The following is a 25162-nucleotide window of genomic DNA, read 5'->3' as shown; positions in this document are numbered from 1 at the left end:
CCTGTCCCACGTGGCACCTGCGGCAGGGGAACTCCACACCCATCTGCTGGAACAGGGCAGGGTCGGGTGAGGACCTGGCCTTGCCCTCCTGGCCAGCATTCATGGAAGCAGGGGCTGGAAGGCTGAACGGTCAAGGTCTCCATCCAAGATTTCTCAGACGCAGATAGTGCAGCGGTTCAGAGCAGGGGCTCTGGTCCCAGACTGTCTGGGTACAAACCCTGGCTCTGCCATGGGCTAGCCATGTGACCCTGAGCAAGTGGCATCGCCTCCCTGAGCCTTGGCTGCTCCGTTAAGAGAAATGAACTTAATACAGCTGCCCACCGAGTGGGGGCGCTGGGACCAGGGTCACTTGAACACACAGCTGGGTCTGGGCTGTGCCACCCCCTGGAGCTCACTGCATGGGAGCTGCTGTTCCTGCCATTCCTGGGGAAGCCCTGCTTAGGCCTCAATTGACTCAATTGTCCTCATAGCCAGAAAGGCTGTACCCTATTAGCATTAAGCTCTCTTGCCCTCTAGGCTGCTCCCTCCAGCAGAGGCCTGGGGTGAGGAGGGCTGAGGCCCGTGGGTGAGACTGGAGAACAGCTCTCTCCCTACGCCTCCCAGGGGACCCCCATCGCTGCAGGCCCGAACTCCTGGCTCCAGTTGGAGACTCTGCTATCTGCCTACACCTTGTTCTGGTGAGAAGCAGGGAGGATTTGTGGGCAGAGCCTTGTTGTAGGAGGTGGAATAGTCCATTTCAAGCCAGCCCTAGCTTCTGACTTGTTGAAAAGCCTTCAAGTTCCTTCTTCTCTCTAAGCCTCAGTATCCCCCTCTGTATAATATGAACAATATATACCTCATGACCTCATAAATGAGTTAACAGACATACAAGCGCTTAAATAGAGCCAGACACAGTGCTGTGCTGTGCCTAGTCATGTCTAACTCTCTGTGACCCCATGGACTGTAGCCCACCAGGCTCCTCTGTCCATGGGGATTCTCCAGGCAAGAATATTGGAGTGGGTTGCCATGCCTTCCTCCAGGGGATCTTCCTGACCCAGGGATCAAACCCAGGTCTCCCACATTACACGCTGTCTGAGCCACCAAGGAAAGCCAAGAATACTGGAATGGGTAGCCTATCCCTTCTCCAGGGGATCTTCCCTAGCCAGGAATCGAACCAGGGTCTCCTGCATTGCAGGTGGATTCTTTACCAGCTTAGCTACCTGGGAAGCCCAGACACACAGTAGTCTCCCGTAAATGTTGGCTGGTGCTGTGACCTCTCACAGAAGAGCACATTAAGGTACAAGGCAGGCAGCCCAGATCAAGCACTGGGTAGTCTGGCTCCTGAGGCTGCATCAGTAACCACCACACCATACTCGAAGTGCTGCTAAAGTGACTGGCCCACGGCAGTGCTCCGTGAACGGTGGCCAGCTGTGACCTCACCCAGATGCACACACATAGAGGGAAGGGGGGCCGCTTCCAACCTGTACATTTATTTACATGGCACAAGCTGACAGCAGGTTGGGGGCTGCCCGACAGCCTTCCCACTCCTCTGGGCCTGCCGACGCCATCCTCTGAGGCCGTGGGTGACCCCTGGAATGGGGGCCGGAGTGGCTGGGTTAGGCTGGCTTGGCCTTCAGGCAAGCTCGGGGGTGGTCTCCCCGTCCCCCAGGCCTCTCCCCTCCCCCTCCACCCAGGCCCAGGCTGGGCGTCTTCTCTCTCACACAGAGTTCCTGCATGTTGGTGGTCGCGAGGAAGGTGGGCGGGGGCCGGGCCCTGCACCAGATGGTGTGTGCTAAGCCTTATCTGTTGGGAGTGGGGAGACGGGCGGCTGGGGACACGGAGGCCCTCCTTCACAAAGCCTGCTCTGTCTCCCCGGGCAGCTGTGCCTCAGAAATCGGCCGTCTGCCGTCCTGCCCCACCGAGGCCTCCCACCCACAAGTGCAGAAGCCCCACATGCCGGGACCCCCAGCCCTCCCACTCTAGCTAGGAGCAAGCCCAGGCCAGGGATGCCCCAGGTGAGGCCAAGCCGGGGTCACCAGAGCAGCAGTTCCAAGAAGGGGAGCCAGGCGGGAACAACAGGGCCCCTGGGGAGGCGCTAGCAGGATGGAGTCAGGCCACATCTGAGGCGGCTCACGTCGGGGAAGCAGTCACCGCGCGGGGGCGTGGGAGCCCCGAGCCTCCCAGCCTGGTGCAGCCTCGTCCTGGCCAGCCTGCCCCGGCGATCTGGCCCGTCTGCTCCGGCCTTCTGGGCTGTGTGGCCTCAGCCCTGGCCACTGCGCGGCTGCGTCCAGGCCTCAGCTGCTCCCGGGGCTCAGACCCCCAGAGCCATGAGTGCCCCCGAGCTGCTGATCTTCTTGAAGCGGTTGGCAGCGCTGACAGCAATGAAGTTTTTCTGAGGGAGGAGGGAGAGGGGTCCGGGTCAGCAGCAGGGCAGGGGGAAAGCTGTAGGACAGGCTGTGTGTCTCCCAAGGTCCCCCTCATCCCAGGAGGGCCCCTGGCCAGGGAGGCTGCAGTGCCCAAAATGGCCACAGGAGGCGCCGTGACACCACAGCCTCCAGGATGCCCTGTCTCACTCAACAGACCGGTCAGCAAACCTGAGTCCCGCTCCCCTCATGGCGGTCTGTGTGTGCATGCTAAGTCGCTCAGTCGTGTCCGACTTTGTGTGACCCCATGGGCTGTAGCCCGTCAGGCTACATGGAATTCTCCAAGCAAGAATACTGGAGTGGGTTTCCGTGCCCTCCTCCAGGGGATCTTCCCAACCCAAGGATCAAACCCGCATCTCTTATGTCTCCTGCGTTGGCAGGCAGGTTCTTTCCCACTAGCACTACCCACCTGGGAAGCAGTCCACTGGTTCCTATTTCATTCCAAAAAAAAGCCCCTCACCGTGGCTGAGTCTCTCCACGCCCTGCCTCCCCATCCTCTCGGACACCTCTCCTGCCCCTTGCTTATTCCACTCAGAGGAACTGGCCTCCTACCTGTTCCTCACACTCCACAACCATGCTTCTGCCTCAGGGCCTTTGCACCAGCTGTTCCCACTGCTTGGGGACACGCCCCCCTCCGTACCAGCCTGACTCAGCCCTCATCTCCTTCAGGTTTTTGTTCACAGGCTCCTTCTCGGTGCGCTCTCCCTGGCCACCCTATTTAGAAGCACAGCCTCTCCCCAGCACTCCTGACCATTCTTATTTTTTTCTAGTAAGTGTAAGTGCTAGTCGCTCAGTCGTGTCCAACTCCCCAAGGACTGTAGCCCACCCGGCTCCTCTATCCATGGAATTCTCCAGGCAAGAATACCAGAGTGGGTTGCCATTCCCTTCTCCAGGGGATCTTTCCGACTCAGGGATCGAACCTGGGTCTTCTGCATTGCAGGCAGATTCTTCGTCTGAGCCAACAGAGCCCTTCCTTAATTCCTTTTAATAACTCCCCACCCTCTAACAAAAGTAAGTTCATGAAGACTGAAATCCTACTCTCTTTGCCCATTGCTGTGTCCCCAACGCCCAGAGGTGGTAGATGGTCAAGTAATATTTGTGAAATGAAGGGAAGAAGCCTGAGATGGGGTCAGAGACTTTTTCCTGAGCCCAAGCCATAAAAGGATGCCCCTCCCCAGGGTGGAGGGGGTGGGTGGAGGGCCACCACCCAGGGCAGGAGCCAGCCCAGGACAAAGAGAGAAAAGCCAATTCTGTTTCCCAGACAGAATCGGCGGAGACGGGGCTAGTGGGGCCAGCGCCCTTCCCACCCCTTATCCCTCTCTCTTCCCCGCCTCAGTCCAGCGGTACCTTCCAGCGCCTCTTCATGAGGTATTTCTTAAGCAAGATCTGGGACTTGAGGCGGCGGTTACAGCGCTTGGCCTTCTCTGCCAGATTGTTGAGCCAGGGGTGGGCGAGGCACTGGGCAGCGCTCATCCGGGCCCTGTGGAGAGGGGGTGGTGTGCTGAGAGTAGGCGGCAGGCCTGGGAGGCACCGCTCCCACTGGCCTGCCAGCCCAGTTCCCACCCGGCACACGCACGCACTGGACTTTGCACACACAGGGTTCACGTCCTGGGGGGTGAGCCTCACCGCTGGTCCTTGACGATGAGGTTGGAGACGAAGTCTTTGGCCTCCTCTGAGACAGCCTCAAAGGTTTCCTCGTCAAAGTACCAGTTGCTTGATAGAACGTTGTTCAGGGTCTCTGTGTCATCGTCTCCCAGGAAGGGGGAGAGACCACTCAGCCTGGAGGGAGGCGATGGCAGGAGGCAGGGAGGTAAGATCGGGTCGGGGATGCGACAGATCCTGAGAAGCAGCACCGTGAGCTGAAAAGACCCCCGGCCTCTCAAATGGGACAGACCTGGGTTTGAATCTGGCTGGGTGACCTTGGGCAAGTCACTTCCCCTCTCTGAGCCTCACTCTTCTCATCTGTAAAATGGCCGTAATCATCCGAGCCTCCCAGGGTTACCGTGAAGAAGAGGAATGATGAGTGCACCCCCAATGCCCAGCAGACCCTGACTGAGGGAGTGGGAAGGTGGAAGCGATCTTGGCCTCAGCTGCCCGCCCATGTGCCCTGACCGCATCAACACTCACAGCATATAGGTGATGACCCCCAGGCTCCACATGTCTGTCTTATCGGAGATTTGGTCGTAATTCACCACCTCAGGGGATAGGAACTCTGGGGTCCCAAAATTCACCTTCAGCTTCTCGTTGGGGTTATACCTGGAGGTCAGGCCAAGAGCTCAGAGCACAACTCCCAGCCCATTCCCAGACACCTTCCCACCTTCCCCTGGCCCCAGCCACCCCGCCCACCCAAGGTGGTACCTCCGTGCCAGGCCGAAGTCAATGATCTTCACCAAGTGGCCTGTGGTGTTGACGCACAGGATGTTCTCTGGCTGAGGAGAAGGGGGTGGCCTGGATTGACCTCTGACCCGGCTCACCCTCCCTCCCCATCCCAGTCCATCCAGGTCTCAGGCTCCCTGGACCAGAGGCCCAGGCTGCCAGAGTGGACAGCCTCCCATCAGAGACCCTCGGATCTGCCTGTTCCAGACACAGAGGGGGATCTGGAGGCCCAAGAGGGGCTCTTCTCCAGGCGTCCCTGCTCCCCACCCTCAGCGTCTAACAAAGTGCCCAGTAGGTGCTCAGTCAAGACTCCTGGAATCTGGCACCCCAAGCACGGGTGAGCATGTGAGGTCACTGAAGGGCTAACCCCTCCCGTGCTGGGCTTCCATCTCCTCCTCATCAACACAAGGACACAGGACTCATCTGAGGTTGTGGGGCAGAAATGTAAGTTGTTAACAATGGCTAAAAGGCAGGTTTTGCACAAGAACCCTGATTTTCAGCACCTCCTGAAACACTGGAAGCCCTGGCCATATGGCCACACATGGCTTGGAGGGACTTGCTGCTGACCGCTGAGATGAGCGGGAGTCCTCCAGTTCCCCCAGGGCCTCCACCTCCTGACCCAGCTGGGTTCTGAAGAACAGGGTTCTGTTCTTCATCTGGGCTTTGTGGTATCTGATCTGAGGCCCCAAACAGGAGGCTTTCTGAAGGTCCTTTCACACTGCTGCACTCAGAGCAGGATGCTAGTGACTTCAACAGCCCAGCAGTGCTCCACTGAAACACGGGAAGGATGGAAAGGCCCCAAGGAGGGCTTCCCTGGAGGTCCAGTGGTCCAGTGGTCCTTGCAATGCAAGAGACACTGGTTCAACTTCTAGTGCTGGAAGATCCCATGTGCCTCAGAGCAACTGAGCCCATGTGTCTCAATTAAAGAGCCCATGTTCTGGAGCCCATGAGCCGCAACTACTAAAACCCATGCACATAGAGCCCGTGTTCCACAACAAGAGAAGCCACCATAATGAGAAGCCCTCGCTCCGTAACTGGATAGTGACCCCCGATCACTGCAACTAGAGAAAGCCCAAACGCAGCAATGAAGACCCAGCAGAACCAAAAACAAATTTTTAAAAAAGAGAAAAAATATTATTTAAAAAAAGGCTCCAAGGACACAATTGGCAGGGGAAAGCAGACAGATCCAGATCTCCTTTTGGAGGACGAGGACAGGGGACTTCCTGAAAAGCCCTGCAGCTGGGACCCTGGGAAGGGGCTTCAGGCTGCGGTTCGCCCAGCTCACTCAATCAGGAAACCCTTTACTGATGAAAAACTTATTGCTATCCTGAAAAAGGTCACATGTGGGACACAGAGATTTAAGTTGAACTTCTTCCCAGGACACTGCATTTTAATCAGGGAGCCTGCTCTACTCCAAGGAAAATGGCTTTTACCGGAAAAGGGCAGCCTCCAATGCCATCATGCAGGCTTGAGTTCTGCCGAAAAACTCCGGAGGCACCTGCAGTCCTTCCATTCCCTCTGCCCTCCCACATCCAAACCATCAGAAATCCGGCTGACTCTATTTTCAGAATGTGTCCATCATCTGACCACTTCCCATTCCTCCCCCACGGCTGTGGGTTCCAGCCCCATCATCTCTCCTGGCTTATTATGCCCACCTCCTAAATTCCGTGCTGTCAGAATAGCCCCATTGAAACCCAGTCCCTTACCCTCCTCGCTCCCTCACTGTCAGTGGGAATGATAACAGCACACCTGACCCAAAGGGCTGTCACACACTCTAAACACCTCCTGAGTGGCTCTGACCCCAGTAAGCACAGAAGAGGGGTGAGTCCACAGCAGCACCAGTAGCATCTCCTGTATCAGCCTTGAATGCTCCGGCCTTTACCTTCTTCTTCAGTTCCACCTTGTATGTCTCCCCATTACACTCACGCACTTTTTCAAAATGCTTTTAGTGGTTTAAATTGATCTAAGGGACTTCCCTGGCAGACCTGTGGTTAAAACTCGGCGCTTCCACTGCAGGGACATGAGTTTGACCCGTGGTGGGGGATCCAAGATCCCACAGGTTGAGTGACACAGTCAAAAATAAAAATTAAAAAAAAATTTAACAAAAAATAAAATGATCTATTCTTCGAGTCACTACGTCTGATTCCACCACTGACCCCATGGGCTCCAGGGGACGGGGTCATGTCCTCACCACCCGGAGGGTAACAAGCATGCCCAGCACCATGCACAGTGCACAGAGGCACAGAAGCAGGTGCTCAGTATGTATTTACCAAATGAATGAATGAAAGTACTGTCCACTTTGCCGACGGGCGTTCACCCGCCTCCATGTTCAGATTTCATCTTCTCCACTAGCATTTCCATTGATTCCATAAACATTAACTCCTGCCATAAGGACAGGGCTACCTGGCACTCACGGGGCTCCTGCCCACTCCGCACCACAGCCACTGACAGCTGATCAGACGTGGAGGGATTCATAAAATCTTACAGAGAAACCCAAACGAGTTTTTTTGCCCACCTGCTATGTGCAAGGTATTGAGCAAGAAGAGCATAAATGTTCTCTCAGCACACGTCTATGTCAGTGCCTGCCACGTGTATCCCGCTGCACTGACACTGCACTTTGTTCTTGTTTTATTCGCTAAGTCGGGTCCCACTCTTTGGCGACCCCGTGGCCTGTAATCTGCCAGGCTCCTCTGACAATGGGATTCTCCAGGCAAGAATACCGGAGTGGGTTGCCATTCCCTTCTCCAGGGGATCTTCCCAACCCAGGGATTGAACCCAAGTCTCCTGCTTGGCAGGCAGATTCTTTACAGCTGAGCCACCAGGGAAACCCAACACTATACTTACTGATGTGTCTTCCTGATTCCCCTTCTAGAACATAAGTTCCACGAGGACAGATGTTTTTATCTATTTTGTTCACCACTGGGTCTCCACCACCTGGAACACTGCCTGGCATCTAGTGGGCCCTCAACACATATTTGTGAAATAAGTGAGCAAACATTAGCAGTGCCTATCAGGGGCCTACATAGAGGCAGGCGCTCCTGGAACATTGCTTAGCTAGTGTTATATGTGGGGCTCACAGGACTGCAAGAGACCCTTTCAACGAGTACTACAACAACTCCAGACTAGGAGAGGGCTGGGACCAAGTCGTTCTTGCCCTCTGATGTGTCCCCTGTTTTGACCCTTACAGCTGGAAGGACTGGATGGAGGAGGAGAAGGAGTCACGGGGGGTGGAGGGATGGTTGGCTGCAGCAGCGATAGGTGGTCCGATGCCACCCCAACCCCTCCCAGGAGGCCGCCCACCCCTAGTACCTTGAGGTCCAGATGCAGAACCCTCATCTTGTGCATGAAGAGGATGCCATCGCAGATCTGCCTGACAAACACCATGGTGTCCACCTCAGTCAGCTGGTAGTCCTCGTCCACAATCCTCTCGAAGAGCTCGCCGCCCTCGATGCTGCGTGCACAGACCCCTCTACAGGCTTGCCTCTGGGCCCGCCGCCCCCCACCCCAGGCCCCCACCCCGCCGCCGCCACTCACTACTCCATGAAGAGGACGATCTCGTGTGGGGTCTCAATGGCCGCGTAGAGCTGGATCAGGTTGCGGTGGTTCAGCTGGTTCATAACCTCAATCTCCAGCAATACCATTTCCTGGGGACCAGGAGCATCAGGGGTACCATCTGAGCATCATGTCTCCCTGCCCTCCACCCTCTTCAGGGTGGGCCTCGCCTGGACCGCTGCCCTCCCCCTCCTCGCTGGTCTCCCCGTCTCCCATCTCTCTCCCGACCCTCCAGCCTGTGTCCTTACCACATAGTCATTTCTGCTGGGACATCTTTCCTTTGCTTTGCTGGTTCTTCTCCTCCCGCTGGCTGAATCCTGGGCCCCATCCTTCCCGCTCAGCCCTCCCTGCTCTACACTCTCTCCCAGGGCATTCTCAAGCCCCATGACTGAAAATTCCATCCAGATGTGACCGATTCCCAAATACATATCTCCACCCCCAAGCGCTCCTTTGAACTCCAGACGCCAGTCCCTCCCCCTTGGATGCCTAATAGGCATCTCAAATCTCTCATGTCCAAAATTAAACCCTTGATACCACCCTTTCCTCACAGTTGAGTTGCCCGCAGCATGTCCATCAGCAAAAGGCTGTCATTTTTAACCCCGGCGTGCAGGACAGAAAGTTAGGAGTTTTCCAGGATTTCACTCTTATTCTTGCTTCCTCACACCCCCTCATCCAGCCCATCAGTAAATCTTTTGACTCCACCTCCAAAGTAGATTACAAATCCAATCATTTCTCAGCTCCCCCATCACTGCCTTCCTAGTTTTGGCTGCCATTATTTGTCACTTTCACAAAGTCTGCCAGCCAGTGGTCACATCCGTAGCTTGAAATCAACCACAGTAGGAATATTTACACCAAGGAAATTGGCAAATGCTACAGATCAGATCTCTCCCTAGACCTGTTCCCCCAGAGCACTGGGTCACTGCCTAGACTGTTCCATTTTCCATTATTCCATTCCTTGGAATATCTTACCTTCCACACCACTTCCTCAGAGAAGCCTATTGCCACCTGATCCTATCTGAGTGGCTCTACACACCCTGTTCCTTCCTGGCTTTACTTTTCTTAACACTGTCTTGGCTCCAGACACCACACTTTTTATGTTTTGGTTTGGTTTTAATTGTCTGTTTCTCCTCTCTAGCATGTTAGGACTTGTTCAGATGCCATTTCCCTAGCACCTGGTACAGTGCACAGCACAGAAAAAGTACCCAATAATTAATCAATCAATAGCTGACTCCAATTAATTTACACATCACATTTGAGCATCTCCGCTGAGCCAGGTCCATGACAGAAGCCTGGGACCCAAGCCCCATTAAGTGGAAGCAACAGAGAAAGAGTCATGTGGAAAATCTTTCCAATTTCCCAGCACTCCTCTGGAGCTGCTTCTCCTGCACCTTCTGGGCTCCAGGCTTCTGCACATGCTGTCTCTGCTCCCATGGCCTTGACCTCAACTCCAGGGTTCCCACCTGCCATTTCTGATCCTCAGGCCTTTCTATCCACAGTCCCCTCTGTCTGAACATCTCTCCCCTGCCTTTCCCACTGGAAAACAGCTCCTCCTTCTTCAAAGCCTTCGTTCAGGAGACTCTTTGCTGCCCTGCGGGTGAGTCAGGAGACTCCACCGTGACAAAACCTCTCCCCACCCTCCCGTCCTAGCTTTCCTGAGTTATATAGCTCTCACCGCGCCAGGCTGCTAGGCTGCCATCACCTCCTCACACACCTGACTCCCTCACTCCACATGAGTCTATGCCTCATTCATTCATTCACTCCTTGAGCAAACACTACTCTGAACCAGGCCCGGGCTGCTGTTGAGGCCTGTTTCCCTTGCTGTTCTCGGGGGGCAGGGACCCCCTGGCTTCCCTCGGGGACCTCCAGCGCACAGTATAGCATCTGGCCCAGAGCCGGTGCTCATCAGCACTTCCTGACTGGAACCAGAGGGCTTGAAGGGGAAGCCCCCAAGATAAATTCACCACCTGTGGGGTCAAGTTTATGGTCAGCGGCATCAGGCCCCTGTGGCAGGACTCTCCGCCTGTCTATCTGTTGATCTGTGTGATTGATGTCTTTGGAGCATCAAGCTTTGTACCCCTGGCCCCTGGTGCAGATGTGTGGGTGGAGGGAGGTGAGAGGCACCTGCTCCAAGCATCCCTTCTCCCTCCCCCTCCCCACAGCCAGACTGCACTACCTTGTCTTTGGGTGTCTGTTTCTTGATGACCTTGGCTGCCAGCTTGAGGCCTGTGGCCTTCTCTGTGCAGGTACAGACCGCTCCAAACTTGCCGCTGGAGAGAGAAGAGGCTGAGAGTAAGCGAGTTCCAAAGACCAAGTGGGAGGGGGACCTGTGCTCTGCTCCCTGTGAGATGGGGGAACCCCAGCCAGCTCCAGTAACCTCCCAAAATGTGAGCTCTACTGCAGAGACCACAGCTGAACTGCACAAGCCACAGGCTCAGGAAGGGTAGGCTCATCAAAGGACAGCCCCTGATGGGCATCTCACAGGCAGGCAAGGGCACCAGGCCCCGGGGGAGGGAGCTTCAGGACTTCTAACAAAACAGAGGATCACTTTGAAGGGGTCAGTGTGGTACCCCAAACTGAGACAGACAGGACAGTATTACGTGCTTCCTATGGGAAACACCTAATGATCAATGGTGTGTTTGTGTGAGTGACTGACACACCAGCCATGTGACAGCCTGCACACAGACAAGTGAGACCACATGGAAGCAATCATGACCGTATGGCTCACGTCTGATCGGAGTGTCTGGGCCTCCAGGGGACAGATGTAAGGCCCAGGGGCTCCATGCTCTCCCGCCCTTGGGCCAGGCGCTCGGGGCCCCAGCTCTCACCCGCCCAGTGCCTCCTTGGAGTTCAGGCTGAATTGACTGTTGATGTTCCCGGGCCTCAGCTCCACAATGCGATGGGGGAAGGGGGCTGGGGGCGGCGGGCAGTCATCTGTGGAGCAGAGCAGAGCCATTTTGGTCAGTGTTTGGGCTGCTAAGGACTCACCCTGGCACCATGCCCTCCTGCCTGGCCTGGGCCCCATCCAGGGACGTTCACCAAGTGATACCTGGGGGACAGTTGGCTCCAGGATAGGGGCTAGGGGCCCAGTTTCCAATGTCAGCTCTGCCACCAACATTCACCCTCCTTGGGAGGCCTCTGCCTCTGTCAGAGGGAGGCTCAGCTTCTCCCGGCACAACAGTGGGGACAGCTGATTGGACTCCTCAGACCCTCCCACACTATAAGGTATGAAGACTCCATCCCAAAGTTTTTGCATTTCCATTTAAAAAAAGGGCAGAGGGCGGGGGTGGGGGGGGGGTGCGCAACTGTGAGCTCCCCTGGTGGCTCAAAGGATCTGTCTGCAATGCAGGAGACCAGGGTTCAATCCCTGGGTGGGAAAGATCCCTTGGAGAAGGGAATGGCAACGCACTCCAGTATTCTGGCCTGGAGAATTCCATGGACAGAGGAGCCTGATGGGCTACGGTCCAGGGGGTTGAAAAGGGTTGGGCAGGACTGAACTACTTTCTTTCTACTACCTTTCACTTTCAACTATAATGGTGGAGCACCATGCCAGATAGGCGTTACTGTGTCTGAAGGAGTCGAGGATGGGACCTGCCTACCACCCCGTCTAGTAACACCAAGAGCTCTCACCACCTGCCGAATGGGTATCCCCCGGCCTAGCCCACGGGCAGGGGTGGGAGGGGAGGAGCCGGGGATGGAGCTGTTTGGTAGGGACCTGCTGCCACCTAGTGACAATACGGGGAACAGCAGGCCCTGGGCGCCGACAGGCTGAGTCACCGGGAATGGAAACCTCTTTATAAATAGCAAGAGGCCGCAGGGAAGCCGGCTGGTGATAAATCAGACGGCCCTTGGAGGTTGTTCAGGTCCGTCCCTCGAGGATGTGATTGCCGGGCCGAGTGGGCCCTGGAGGTCTGTGCCGCTGCTCGGGGGAGGAGGCGGGGCTCCTGGCTGCCGCCCAGCCGCCAGGCCCTCCCACCCTGTCTGGGTGGCACCGCGCCGCTCACCAGGCGGACTGGCAGGTCTCCCAGGGCACCTCGGCCTGGAGGAGGGGGGCTGTCAGGACACGCTGGGCTCTCCTGACCCCACCTCAACCCCCCCCCCCAGGCCCACTGCACCCTTGCCCGGGCTCTTTCCCTGTTCACCTACTGGCCAAGCTTGCTCACGCTCAATGGCTCCGTGCTGCTCGCTGAATAAACCGTCAGCACTTGAAGCCACTCCGGTCCTGCCCATCTCATGTGCCCAACTTCCTTGGTCACCGCCTCCCTCCCCCCTCCACGCACACACCTGTGCTCCTCAGTTCACGACCCTCTGTGGCTCCCATGACCCTCCCTGCCCTTCCAGGATGCAGTTTAAAGCCTGGCATTTGAGCCCTTTTACAGAGTAACTTCAAACCCCACTGTCCAGAGAACTGGTGGTGCTCCAACATGTCTGATTTTTTTTTTTTTTTAACTCCATTTTAGCCAATGTAGAAGAAAGTAAACAAGAGAACTCTGGAGTCAGGTTCATATCCTGTTCTAGCTGTGGGTTTGGGGTGCTCCCTTTTCTGAGCCCCCATTTCCCCGTCTTTTGAAGGGGACTAGGAACTCGGACTTCCTGGGGTTGGAACACTTTGATGAATCACCCTGGGTGAGGTGGCTCAGAAGGGTTTAGTGTTATAAGCGAGGAGGAGACGGGGGAGACATGGGGAGCCCCTGCCCTCCTCCCTGGGCTCCAGGGCAGCCCCGGCCTACCCAAAATCTGGAAGCAGTCCTCCTCCCTGGCTGTGGGACTGAGGGCCTGCCCCACCTCCGATCTCTCCGAGGGAACGGCCTGGAATTCGATCCCCTTCGAGGTGTCCCCTTGCACCCCAGCCTGGCCAGCCTGGCCTGCAGCCTTCTCTTCTCCTTCCTTCTGGCTGCCTCCCGGGAGGTTCTTCTCTCCTTCTGCTGCCTTGGCTGTCTCAGTTTCCGTGGGGCCAGGGGTCACAGGCACCCCTTCAAAGATGAGCTCTAATGTCTCATCTAGGGGCTTCTCGGCCAGTGGCTTCTCAAGGCTGAAACGTGAGAACACAGCAGGATGACACCCTTAGCAGCCACAGCAACACCCCCCTCTCCCCGGCAGGCCTCCCAGAACCTCGTCTGCAATCTAGAGCTGATACAGCCTTGCCCCTACCCCAAACACGTGGGATGGTGAATCCAAATTCACTTCATATAAAATCCGGGGGTGTTAATAATACCATAAATGTCTGTGGTGGTGGTGGTGGTTTTTTCTTCCCAGCTATGCCATGCGACTCACAGGATCTTAGTTCCCCGACCGGTGACCAACCCATGTCCCTGCAGTGGAAGTGCAGGGCCCTAACCACTGGACCACCGGAGAATTCCCATGTCTGTGTTGCTATCTTGAGTATCAATGCACTAAGAGACCATTAACAACTGTTAATAGAATTGCTGATTTGGTTAATCATTAGAAAGTGAAGTCGCTCAGTCGTGTCCAACTCTTTGCGACCCCATGGTCTGTAGCCTACCAGGCTCCTCAGTCCATGGAAGTTTTCCAGGCAAGAGTACTGGAGTGGGTTGCCATTTCCTCCTCCAGGGGATCTTCCCGACCCAGGGATTGACCCCGGGTCTCCCACATTTCAGGCAGATGCTTTACCGGCTGAGCCACCAGGGAAGCCCTGGTTAATCATTAGGTGTGACAATTAGGGAGGTTATGTAGCTCTTGATTCATAAATTGTGGTGATACAATTGATAACGTATTAATGATATTAATTTATATTACCACATGGTTCAAACTGATATGGTAAGTGTTATTATTGTGATTTACAATAAATATATCATTAATAACCTCACTTATATCATTGGCATTCAGGTAAAGCTAATGGATTGCACCTTGAGATTGGTGCTGTATTATAGCTCTAAGAGAATAGTGGGCTTCCCTGATAGTTCCGTTGGTAAAGAATTCGCCTGCAATGCAGGAGACCCTGGGTTGATTCCTGGGAAGATCCCATGAAGAAGGGAAAGGCTACGCATTCCAGTATTCTTGGGCTTCCCTTGTGGCTCAGCTGGTAAAGAATCTGTCTGCAATGCAGGAGATCAGGGTTCAATCCCTGGGTTGGAAAGATCCCATGGAGAAGGGAAAGGCTACCCACTCCAGTGTTCTGGCCTGGAGAATTCCATAGGTTGTATAGTCCATGGGGCTGCAGAGTCAGACACAACTGAGTGACTTTCACTTTCACTTCACTTTTCAATTCAAGAGTATTAGTAATGATCTATCAGCCTGATTATTAGTCATATTTCCATATTATACCAGTAACTGTATTAAGAAGATGAGTTATCTTTTCCTCCTGACATCTCAGTCCTGCCCTTGGTGAGACTCAAGTCCATGGGGTAAGGGGGACTCTGGACTCCAGATGCCTGGAGAAGGGGTCTTTGAGGTCCTCTGCTGCCTGACACTCCAGGCTTCTGTGAACTATCACATATTTCTGATCTCTGCAGGAAGACCAGGCAGTCAGGCCAATGCCTAGGACAGAGGGGAGGGAGCTGAACATCGGAACTACCCAAGCCAGCACTGAACGCGGCGACGGTGGCCGAGACAGATAGTAATCGCAGACCCCTCCCCGCTCCCAGGCAGGGGCCGTTCACCTCGAGATGGCGGCGGGGCAGCTGGGGCTGTGCAGAAAGGCGGGCGTGCCCTTCCTGCTCGCTGCTTGGCCCTCTGCTACCGTCTTGTGCACCGTGGCTTCTCCGGGATCCTGGCTGCCCGGGGTCCCCTGCTCAGCCTCGGGCTCCTTGACGCTGGCCTCGGCTGTCGCTGTCTCCTTGGGCAGGGCTGCCGGCTGCCCAGCAGAGCCCTCCGCAGGCTCTCCCTGCAGGCTTCCTTCTCCCTCAGGGCCCTGGCTGCTGGTTGAGGGTTGGGCCGAGACCCCATCCCCTTTCTCTGGGGCCGGGGCTTCAGTATCTTTCGTCGAGTGGAGGGAATCAGGTTCTTTCTTTGGTTCTGGGGGTCCAAGTTCTTTCTCTGGGTTTGGGGGACCAGCATCCTTCTCTGGATCTGGGGGCCCAGGATACTTCTGTGGATCTGGGGGCCCAGGGTCTTTCTCTGAAGCTGGGGGTCCTTCGCCTGCTGCACCCTTTGGTGCCTCGTCTGGAAAGGAGGTGAAACACGTCAGGATCCACCCTCCTACCCCTCCTTCCCCAGCCAGGCTGGCCAGGGACCGCTTCTGGGCCCAGGTCCCCACCCAGGTCACAGTTTACAAGCACTTGTCCCGCTGAACTTCTGGGGCCATTCCACAGGCTCCCAATATGAGCTGTCTGGGCCTCGGAGGCCCTGGGTGCAAGGCTCTGGGCCTCTGGTGGGCCTTGAACCCACCCCCAGCCCTTGCTGTGAGTGTTCAGTCCTCATCCATGGGGACTTCACATTTTCCCAGTCTCTCTGGGGAAGGCTTCCTGTGGGCCCTTGATCCAGTTCCACCCTATCCAGAGATAATTCTGATTTTTGGGTCCTCCATGTGCCACACAAAGAAGCCTTGGGCATAGAACTCCCACTTTGAATCCAGAGCACTGGCCCAACTCTGGATTCAAACACCCCTTCCCAAGCTCCTCCCTCCACCTCTGGCCCCCGCATGGCACCTGTTGATGAGCTCGGGATTTCCAGCTCCGCTGCTCCGTTTTCCGTCGCCATGAGGTAGGGAGGCGTGTGCTTCTGCTTGTCTAACTCGAGTCTTTCCAGCTGCAGAAAGAAGAGAAAGGTGTGTCGGGCTGCTGGATGCCTCCTCCTGTCTGGCTGAGAGGAGGCAGGGGCCAGCCGGCGGAGGGGAGAGAGGCACCTGGAGCGGAGAGGGGCGACCTGGTGTCTGTCTGTCTCGCAGCGGCTGCCCGGGAGCCGTCCTGGGCAGTTGTAAGGGCTGGGACCCGGTGGGCAGAGGCGGAGGCAGGGGTGCAGGCAGAGGAGGCGGGGACGGGGGAGAGGATCTCTTACACCAGGGGCCATGCAACTCGGACTGCCACCACCTGTCACTCTTGGCCCCCATTCAGAGGACACGGCATTCTTCCCGTGGACCGACCGGGGGGAGAGTGGTGTTGGAACAAGCAAGAAGAGAAAGCAGGAGGGGGCACCTGGGGCCCTGGGGGAGCAGCCTTCTCCCAGACCTTGTCTGGTATCTCTGACTTGGGACAAGATAGATGAGGGAGCTCTCAGACAGGGCTGAAGGGCAAGACTATGCTCAGGCCAGGCTCCGGCTCTGCCAACATCTCCTGGGGTTCCCCGGAGCCTGGTTGGAACCACACAGGCCCAGGGATAGTCACCCTGATCCCAGCGCCCAGCTCTGTATCCACAAGCCCTGCGCCTTGCCTCCAGACCAGTGTGGAGCATCTTTGAGCAAGAAAAGGTCTCGGGGGCACTTGCTCAACTTACCTATGGGCCTGAAAGCCATTTCTTTTGAAAATGTCTTTTTCCTGGGCTCCTGGGGAGATGGATGCTGTCCCAAGCAGCTGTGGGAGATGGTCAGTGTTTTTGCTCCCCTGAGCTGATGCAGGCCTTTCCAATGGCCCACTAGAAAGTGGGGGGTCTGGCTGGTGGAGAGTCTTTTCCAAGGATCCTCCACCACAGTGGTGACCCAGGGGCTACTCCAGCCCAAGGTGTTCAAGCAGATATGGGATGGGGAGAGGTATGATCCAAAGGGCCTTCCATCACCCAGGCATGCCCAACGCTTCTCTGCAGGCCACCTTGAGAACTAGCCCCAAGCTGAGTGTGTTGGAAATAGTTCTGGAGTGGATTCAGGACTTGGTTCAGGTCCTGACTATGGTGACCCATCCAATCACTCCAACCCTGCTCCAGGTCCCAGCTCCTCCAATGATCAAATAGAGGAAGCAACTCTTGCCCTCCATTGAGACAGGAAAGGGGGGAAATGGCTTTAGAATACAGCACATCTGAACAATAGGAAGTTGTGCAGCTGTAAAAAAGATGGAAGAAGCTGTGAATAAATTGACAAGAAGCAACCTACAAAATGGGGGGACAAAAACCAACGTGCAGAATAGCATGTAGAGGGTGCTATCATTTGCACAAAAGGGGGTACAATTTATAATAGTGAACATAACATATCTAGTATATACAATTTCCCTTTACAGGCATGAAGTTTTCTTTGACAGGCTAAGAAACTGGGAGCCAGAGGTGGGAGAAAGATGTCACCGCATACTCTTCTACTTTTTTATTTGAACCTAAAATTATGTGAACAGATTACTATTCAAAATGAATGATGCTTTCTTAGGTGAGAAAATGTTGGGATTGTCAGTCCAAGGCTAGCAAACACCAGAGTTGGAGCCTCTTCCCCAACTTGCTGCCTTTTATTCAGCCTGTCCTCCTCTTCTGACCTGGCCTCCCCTCTTTTATTTCTCTCCTTCCTAGCTGACAGCCTGCCTCTTCTAGGAAGCAAAAATACTAGCACCTATACAGTACTCGCCACGTGTGTTGGCCCTTATTCCAAGGGCTCCTGTGTAGACTCACTCACGTGATCTTTGGCACAACCCACTGAGGTAGGTACCATTACAGATGGCAGAACTGAAGCACAGAGAAGTCAAGCAGCTGACCCAGAGCCATCGGGCTTGAAAGGGGCTGAGCTAGGATCTGAACCCAGGCTCCCTGAAAAGACAGGAGCTCCCATTTTTCGAGTGCCTATTAGCTTTATCCATACTGTCTTTTTTTGTTTGTTTGTTTGTTTAATGTACTTTTATTTATTTATTTAATGTCAATCATTTTTAAAGTCATTCCTGCATTTGTTACAATATTGCTTCAGTTTTATGTTTTGGTTATTTGGCCATGAGGCATTGAGGGGTCTTGGCTCCCTGACCAGGGATCAAATCTGCACCCCTGCACTGGGGACTTAACCCACAGTAAGCCATTCTTTTTAATGGAAGAAAAATTTCCTATAAGCATACTAAAATTTATTATAGCTTTAGGCTTAGAAGGTAGAACATAACATGGAGGAACACACTTTATCATTGAGCCGGTCGAAACTTGTAGCTGGTGATTTCATCTGCACAAATACTTGTTGCTGTTTAGTCGCTAAGCCGTGTCTGAGACTCTTTGTGACCCCATGGACTTTAGCCCACCAGGCTCCTCCATCCATGGAATTTCCAGGCAAGAATACTAGAGTGGGTTGCCATTTCCTTCTCCTATCCATACTGTCTTAAAACATCACTTTGATAATAACTCTGTGAAGGATCTCAACCTGTCTTCTTGGTGAAGATGGCAGAATAAAAGAGTAACTTGCCAAAAGTCACTCTGCAAGGACGGGAGCTGGGCCAGAAATGCGCTGCTTTATGGCTGAGTTCTCTTTCTTGCCTAAAATTTCCCAGACTGTGTCTCACCCTGGCTCCCTGCTGGGTACTGGTTTTATGGGCCTCCTAACATTCTGAAGGTTGAAATCTTCTTGTCTGTGCCTACAATATGGACCCCTGGCCCTCTATTTGGTTGTCCCCACAGCATGTTCTGGTTTAGCTCGAAATGTTGGACTCCCTCCTCTGGTTCCTTCAGTTCCAGGCTGATCCCACCAATGACTGTCCGAGAGCCCGAGGGCAGGGGCTGTATGATGCTCACACGTGTCCCTGGCACAAAATGCACTTGCCAATCGGTGCCTGTTGAGTGACTGAGTCCAAGGCTCTGGACCACGTTTGTGGGATTACTCCATCATGATGGCCCTTGCTGATGTCTTCTCGTTATGACTGTGGTTATCAGTACTGATCATTTTATTGAGTGAGTGCCCATGAAGGGCCACTAAGGGCTCTGCCAGGGGCTTTGCTCAGTTTGTTGGATCTTCACAAGGGGCTCTAGGGGCCAAGTGCTAGACTCTCTTAACGATGTGGAAACTGATGCTGAGAGAGGGTAAGAGGTTTGTCTCTAGAGTCATAGCTATTGAGTAACTTCGAATCACCCAGATTCACATCCACAGCCACCTTTTGAGACCAAAATCCAGGCTGGGACAACATAAGGGGCTTTCATTGCTACATTTGTTACTGTTATGATTCCCAAATAATAACTCTTACCAAGTGGGCCAGGCCCCGTCCTCATTCTATCCTTACCACAGTCCTGCTGAGCAGTGGCTGAGGAGCTTGGGCAGTGACGCTCTCAGATTAATGACCGTAAATCTTGGGCAAATGCCTTCTCTTGTCTTTCATTTATAGGATGAGCCCCTTCATCACAGGGAAGTATGTACATAAAGCATTAGAACAGCGCGTGGGTAATTAAGTGCTATATAAACATTGGCTGTTTCATCCCCATTTCACAGATGTGACAGGGCAAAGTCACGGAGTTGGGTTTGAACCACCTAACACAATGCCCACCTCATAACTACTCTGTCCCATTGCTTCTCTCCCAGGGACGGCTGGGAGCATTCAGCGAGCACGTGGAGTTAGAGTGGTTGGCCCAGTGCCTGCTGCACTGTGGGGTCTCCATCACATGGACACCCCAGGTGGAGGCTCATCTGTCCCTGCAGGGTTCTCGGCACTCGCTCCTAAGTGAGACGAGAGCCTGGCCTGCTTCTGGATCCACAGGGTTGCCTGCAGCTTGCTCGCCCATCCGCATGCCGGGGCTGAGCTCAGCTTGGCCAGCTGCTCCCTGGGAGGCACAGGGGTGGGGCATGGGGGAACCTCCTCCACCCGCCTGGGGGCTGCCAGGGCCCCTGCCCACCCTTAAGAAGGGGCTTTCCCACCCTGCACCAGCTGTGCAGCCACGCCCCCCCCCGTCCCCTCCCCCCCCCCCCCCCCCCCCCCGCCTCTACAGCGGCAGGACAGGAAGTGGGGTAATGCCAGGGCCAATTAAACCCGCCAGGGGAATTAAGGTCAGGAGGATGCAATTATGCCTGTTGGATTTAACAAGGCCGGAGAGAAGGTTTCTCCAGCCAGAGTTCACGGCTCCTTAGGCCTCTTGCCCTGGAAGGCTCTGCATTCCAGAAGCCTGGGCTCCCAGGCTCAACCATCCCTGGGAGAATTCCTTGGGCATGGAGGAGTTAACTCCACTCGGGCACTGCTTCCCTGGCTCCTGGAGGAAACAGATTTAGCCAAGAGGCTTTAAAAGGACCGGCTCAGAGGAGACATTTCCCGGCCTGACCCTCTGCCTGCTCGGCTGTGATGGAAAATCCAGGGAGTTGAGCAACGACCTTACTGACTCCAAAGAGAGCAGCCAACTCTTCTCACGACTTTCCCTCCAGTCCTGATATGGGAGCAACTAAGGGCTGTTTTCTTCTGCCCTCTCCCATCTAGGGTCCCTGAGCCTGGGTCTTTGGCAGTACCTCTCAGCCCCGGGACAGTCCTGGTAAGGCTGCTGTCCTTACTGCAGACCCAGTCCTTTCCTCCCAGGAGGGTAAGCAGAGATCTATGGACATTCTGTGTGACCAACTAGATGCAGATTTCCTGGAAGTTTAAATGACACTCACTGCTCAACCCAGAACTGTTGAGTTTTATTGCCAAGATTATTATTAAGTGCTCTACTCTGAAAGTGTTAGTCACTCAATCCTGTTAGACTCTTTGAGACCCCGTGGACCTTAGCCCCACAGACTCCTCTGTCTGTAGGATACTCCAGGGCAAGAATAGTGGAGTGGGTTGTCATGCCCTCCTCCTGGGGGTCTTCCTGACCCAAGAATGGAATCCAGGTCTCCTGCATTGTAGGCAGATTCTTTACTGTCTGAGCTACTAGGGAAGCTCTACTCTGGCAAGAACTAAATTGATCACTTTGGGGACACAGAGATGAAGGTGAGGAAAAGCTCTAGAATCACCATATAGTGCATTCTTTGGGGAAAAAAAAAGACTGCAAAATTCTTCATGAAGTGGGTTCTTTTTGTTGCTAAAAATATTTGTAGAGAAAATATTTGGGGGGATATGTATGCATATATACATATATACATGCAGATGTGGGAGGAGAGATTATTTTTATGCTTTGTCTGGATTTTGAGACATTTTTGAAATGACTATTTGTAACTCTTAGGTGATAAAGTCAAGATATCAATATAGATACAGATTTCTACAATTCAAGACAGAAAATGGTTAGAGCTACATATGAGATATGAAACACCGTGGGGTCTCAGAGGTAGTTTTTGGTACTGATGACCACAAGTGACTTCTCAGCTGAAGGTATGGCTGTGGCAGGCTTTCTCAGTGCCTAGGCCCCAGAGTTTGTTTAAAATGAAGCCTTCTTCAAATGTGGCCCCAGGAATCTGTCTTTATAACCAGCATTTCAGGGGGGTTCATGCACTCCTGAAATCTGAGAACCCACGAGTCAGAGGGCCAACTTTGAGGCAGTCCTGAGGTAGTCAGCAGGGTACTCCCAGGACACACAACCTTTTAGCCTGGGCTGTGTTCTCAACCCTGATGCGCATGGGAAAGTCTGGAGAACTTTCATGACTTCTAAAGTCTGAGCCCCTCTGAGCTCAAACCATTGAAGCAGCACACTTGGAGGTGGGGCTCAGAGTGTTATTTTTCAAACCTGCCTAGAAGATTCCGATGTGCTGTCAGAGTTAAAAACCACCGCTCTGAGGCTCTCCCAGGGCAAGAACTTCACCTGTTTCCCTGGAATGCTCCCACAAGCTAGGGTCTGGCAGTGCACACGGGAGGTGTTCCCTTCTGGCTTGTATTGACTGTGTGCACTGCCCAAGTACCTGGGGCTCTAGGGATCAGGTGCCAGCTCAGAACAGATCAGGACCATGTCAGTCAACCTTACATCCCAAGGACTCAGTACAAAGAGTGGTGCTTCTGCTGTTAATAATAATAGCCCCTAATATTTATTGTGCATTCACCCTGGGTCAGATGCAGATATGAACTCTTCTAATCTTCATGGTAACGTTATGAGTAGATACTATTATCGGCCCTGTTTCCAAGAGGAAACTGAGTCACAGAGGAGGAGTAACTTGCCCAAGTTTTCAGATGTGGGATTCCACTGGGACTAGAATTCAAACCCAAGCCTTCAGGCTCAGAGCCCTCGCCCATCATCACTGTTCCACACCACCAAGTAAATGCCTGCTGAACAATGAATTTGTGGCCGAGTGAAGAATACTTAGATTATGTCACAACTTGGTAGCTGTGGGGCCTGACATTCAGTAGGTGCTCTGTGAATGCTGAAGAATAAATGCTCCTACTTTGGTAGGGCCCTGGGACGATAAGAAAACGAGATCGACCCCTCTTTCATGCTTTCTCCCTCTCGCCCATCCCAGCCCAACTTCTCTACAGCACAAACAGCAAAGCCAAAAATAGCCATCTAATGACGTCAGAGGAACAAGGTCATCTGAAAACTGCCCATGGCCACTGGATACCTCCCTATAGGATCATGTAGCAGGAGGGTACCCCAGGCTGGTGCAGCTGTTCCAAGAACAGGAAATGTCCCAGGAGCAGACTTGGAAGTACCGCCTTCCAAAGACACAGCCCGTGGGGGTGGGGGACAAACACAAACACAGAAGAAGCAAGACTCAAGGGCAGAGTGCATACCCTGGAGAGGAGAGGCATCGGAGTTTATCTGCAGGAGTCACTCCCAGCACACGATCCCAGGAAATGGCACCAAAAGCGGGGAATGCATGTTCAGTCCTGGTACACCGGTCGGCTTCCTGGCCTACCCCTGAGCTATTTATAACTCTCCAGGCCCGTCTGCTGAACTGGGTTACCACATGAGCCGGGGGGTGTGTGACGAACTCTGAGAGGCTGCTGGGAGAAGAGGGTCCCATCTGGGACGGTAATGGGGGTTTCAAATAAAGGATGAGGAGTGGGCTGGGACAAAGCACCTTCTGGCTGCACTCACTTGGCACTTAGACCACGCTGGCTATCATTCAGGCCTGCTGAGGCTTGTGATTTAATTGACCGGCAGCTGCCGCATCCCGAACAGGAACGTAAGCATCCGGCTTGGTCTGAGGAGACGCCTGCTGGGTGAAACTGAGGAGAGAGAACCCCGCCTGCTCCCAGCCTCTGAAGCATAGCAGGAGGTTCCCACAAGCAACATCAAGAGTTCAGTGAGGGCTCCAGCCCACAAGCTTGCTCCAAAGTCCTCAGTTGCTGGCCATGGTGGGTGACAGAAACAATCTCTTCTTTACCCATGGGGCTCTTTGATCAAGTGTCACTCGGGTCCCAAAAGAGCTAGGCCCTGTCCTCCAGGAGCTCCTGAAAATGTCCATCCATCCTCTCATGGGCAAAGGGCACTTGAGGGCACAGACCTGGGTCCAAATTCTGACTCTGCCACTTACCAGCAGTGTGACTTTGGGATAGTAACTTAAACTCGGAGCCTCAGTTTTCCTCATCTGTCTTATGACTTGTTGGAAGGACATATGGAAAAGCATTCTTCCTTCCATCTTTATTCTGGTAATGGAGCCTTGGCTAAGGAGATAAACACTTAAATTCAGCAGCTCTTCAGGGTAACATGAACAGGCTGCACCAATGTGACCCTCCAGGGAGCTCAGAGGGGAGGCATGTTCCTGCTGTCCACATGGGCTCTAGGTTTGGCCTGGATACTGAGGGTCACAGGAGAGAATGGCTGCAGATTTCCTGATTCATAGGGAGCACTGAGTTGGGAGTCCTGTTGTCCACTAGGACAACACCTCCTGAACACAGTGGTCCTCACCCTTGGGGGTACCTCACAGCTCTCTGCAGGGCTTGTTAAAACACAGTGCTGGGTTCCATGTCCATAATATCTAAATCAGGGGGCTGGAGAATTTGCATTTCTAGTACCAGTGATGCTGATCTGCTGATCTCCAGGCCAGCCTGAGGACCACCGCCCTAGAGAAAAGTTCCCTAACTCTAGTGGCTGAGCTTTCAAGCCTGCCAATTCCTACCCATTTTCCTGGGGGAAATGGGAGTAGGAGTAGGAGTGTCTTGGTATGTGTGTGAGGAAGACACAAACACTAAGACCCTGTGGTCAGTACAGCTTGGGAGATGCACAAAAAGTTGTTTAGTGAAGGTGGGAAGATACTGACAACCCCTCCCAACTCCTACCTGCTATGTTGCTTCACGGATTAGTTTTCTATAATTGTAGTAACAAATTACGAGAGAGAAAATGGCTAATGTGCAAATAAGAGTCAAGGAGGCTACAGTGTAGATATCAACCTCCAGACCAGTGAGAATGAGATTCTACAAGCTCAACTAAATTTCCTTGCCTCTCTTGCTTATGGCTGACTAATAGCTGCTGGCCCTGTCCTATCAGTCTGCTGGCTTTTGGTAAACTGCAGGGGCCTTTGGTGACACATACTGACAATTAATATTGAATATACAACTCAAGCAGGGTCACACTGAATCACGCTGGCCAACACAGGGATGAATAAGTGCCCAATGTGCCAGTCACCATGACGGCCCAGAGTGCTTTCTGGTCATTTTCAAGCCAGGAGCAAATTCTCATTCATGTAGCTAGAGAAAAGGTCCTTTCTAGAAACGCTGTTTTAAACTTCTAAGATGGAGAATTGAGACCCACAAAATGCAAATGACATGCTCAAGACCACAAAACCAGAAGCTGCTCTCCCAATTCCCAATCTGAGGTTCACTCCACTAAACAATTTTGTACTCCTCCAGAACTCTGTGACAATTATCTCAAATCCATCCAAGGTCCCTTTGATCACAAACATTATAAAAACTGAATTGCAGCAGAGAGAAATAGCAGAGCAGCAAGGCAAGGTGATATCCTTAAACTACCTCTAACAATTAAAGAACCTTACATCTTGGAAAAGCCAAGGGTAGGAGGGACTTCCTTGTTGTAGTCTGTTAGAATTCATTGAGCATTCTGTGCTGTCTGTAACCACTTCCAAGGTCAAGAGAAACATCAGAAAATATGTGTGTGTGTCAGAGGACATTATTCAGAGATTAGTCCCCTGGAGTGATCTGGGCTAGATTTCCGCTTCC

At 53.6% G+C, this 25162-nt stretch overlaps 1 protein-coding gene across 2 annotated transcripts; it reads right to left on the bottom strand.

Moving 5' to 3' along the window:
* Nucleotides 1-1448: 1448 nt before the first annotated feature.
* MYLK2 (myosin light chain kinase 2) lies at nt 1449-22919 on the bottom strand. Of its 2 annotated transcripts, none has more exons than XM_043883085.1 (13): nt 22775-22919; nt 15935-16034; nt 14948-15449; nt 13058-13359; nt 11156-11261; nt 10504-10597; nt 8313-8422; nt 8088-8229; nt 4761-4831; nt 4530-4658; nt 4029-4181; nt 3750-3882; nt 1449-2371 (listed from the first exon to the last, which is right to left on the bottom strand). In XM_043883085.1, exons 1-13 carry the CDS (start codon nt 22790-22792, stop codon nt 2291-2293), a joined length of 1941 nt encoding a protein of 646 aa, XP_043739020.1. In that variant the 5' UTR covers nt 22793-22919; the 3' UTR covers nt 1449-2290. The 2 variants fall into 2 exon arrangements, with proteins under 2 accessions (XP_043739020.1, XP_043739019.1); XM_043883084.1 differs by lacking the exon at nt 22775-22919 and adding an exon at nt 16132-16292.
* Nucleotides 22920-25162: the final 2243 nt, after the last annotated feature.

This window comes from Cervus elaphus, chromosome 23 (assembly GCF_910594005.1).
Source record: "Cervus elaphus chromosome 23, mCerEla1.1, whole genome shotgun sequence".
Lineage (NCBI taxonomy): Eukaryota > Metazoa > Chordata > Mammalia > Artiodactyla > Cervidae > Cervus > Cervus elaphus.
This window is presented reverse-complemented; position numbering and strand designations above follow the sequence as displayed.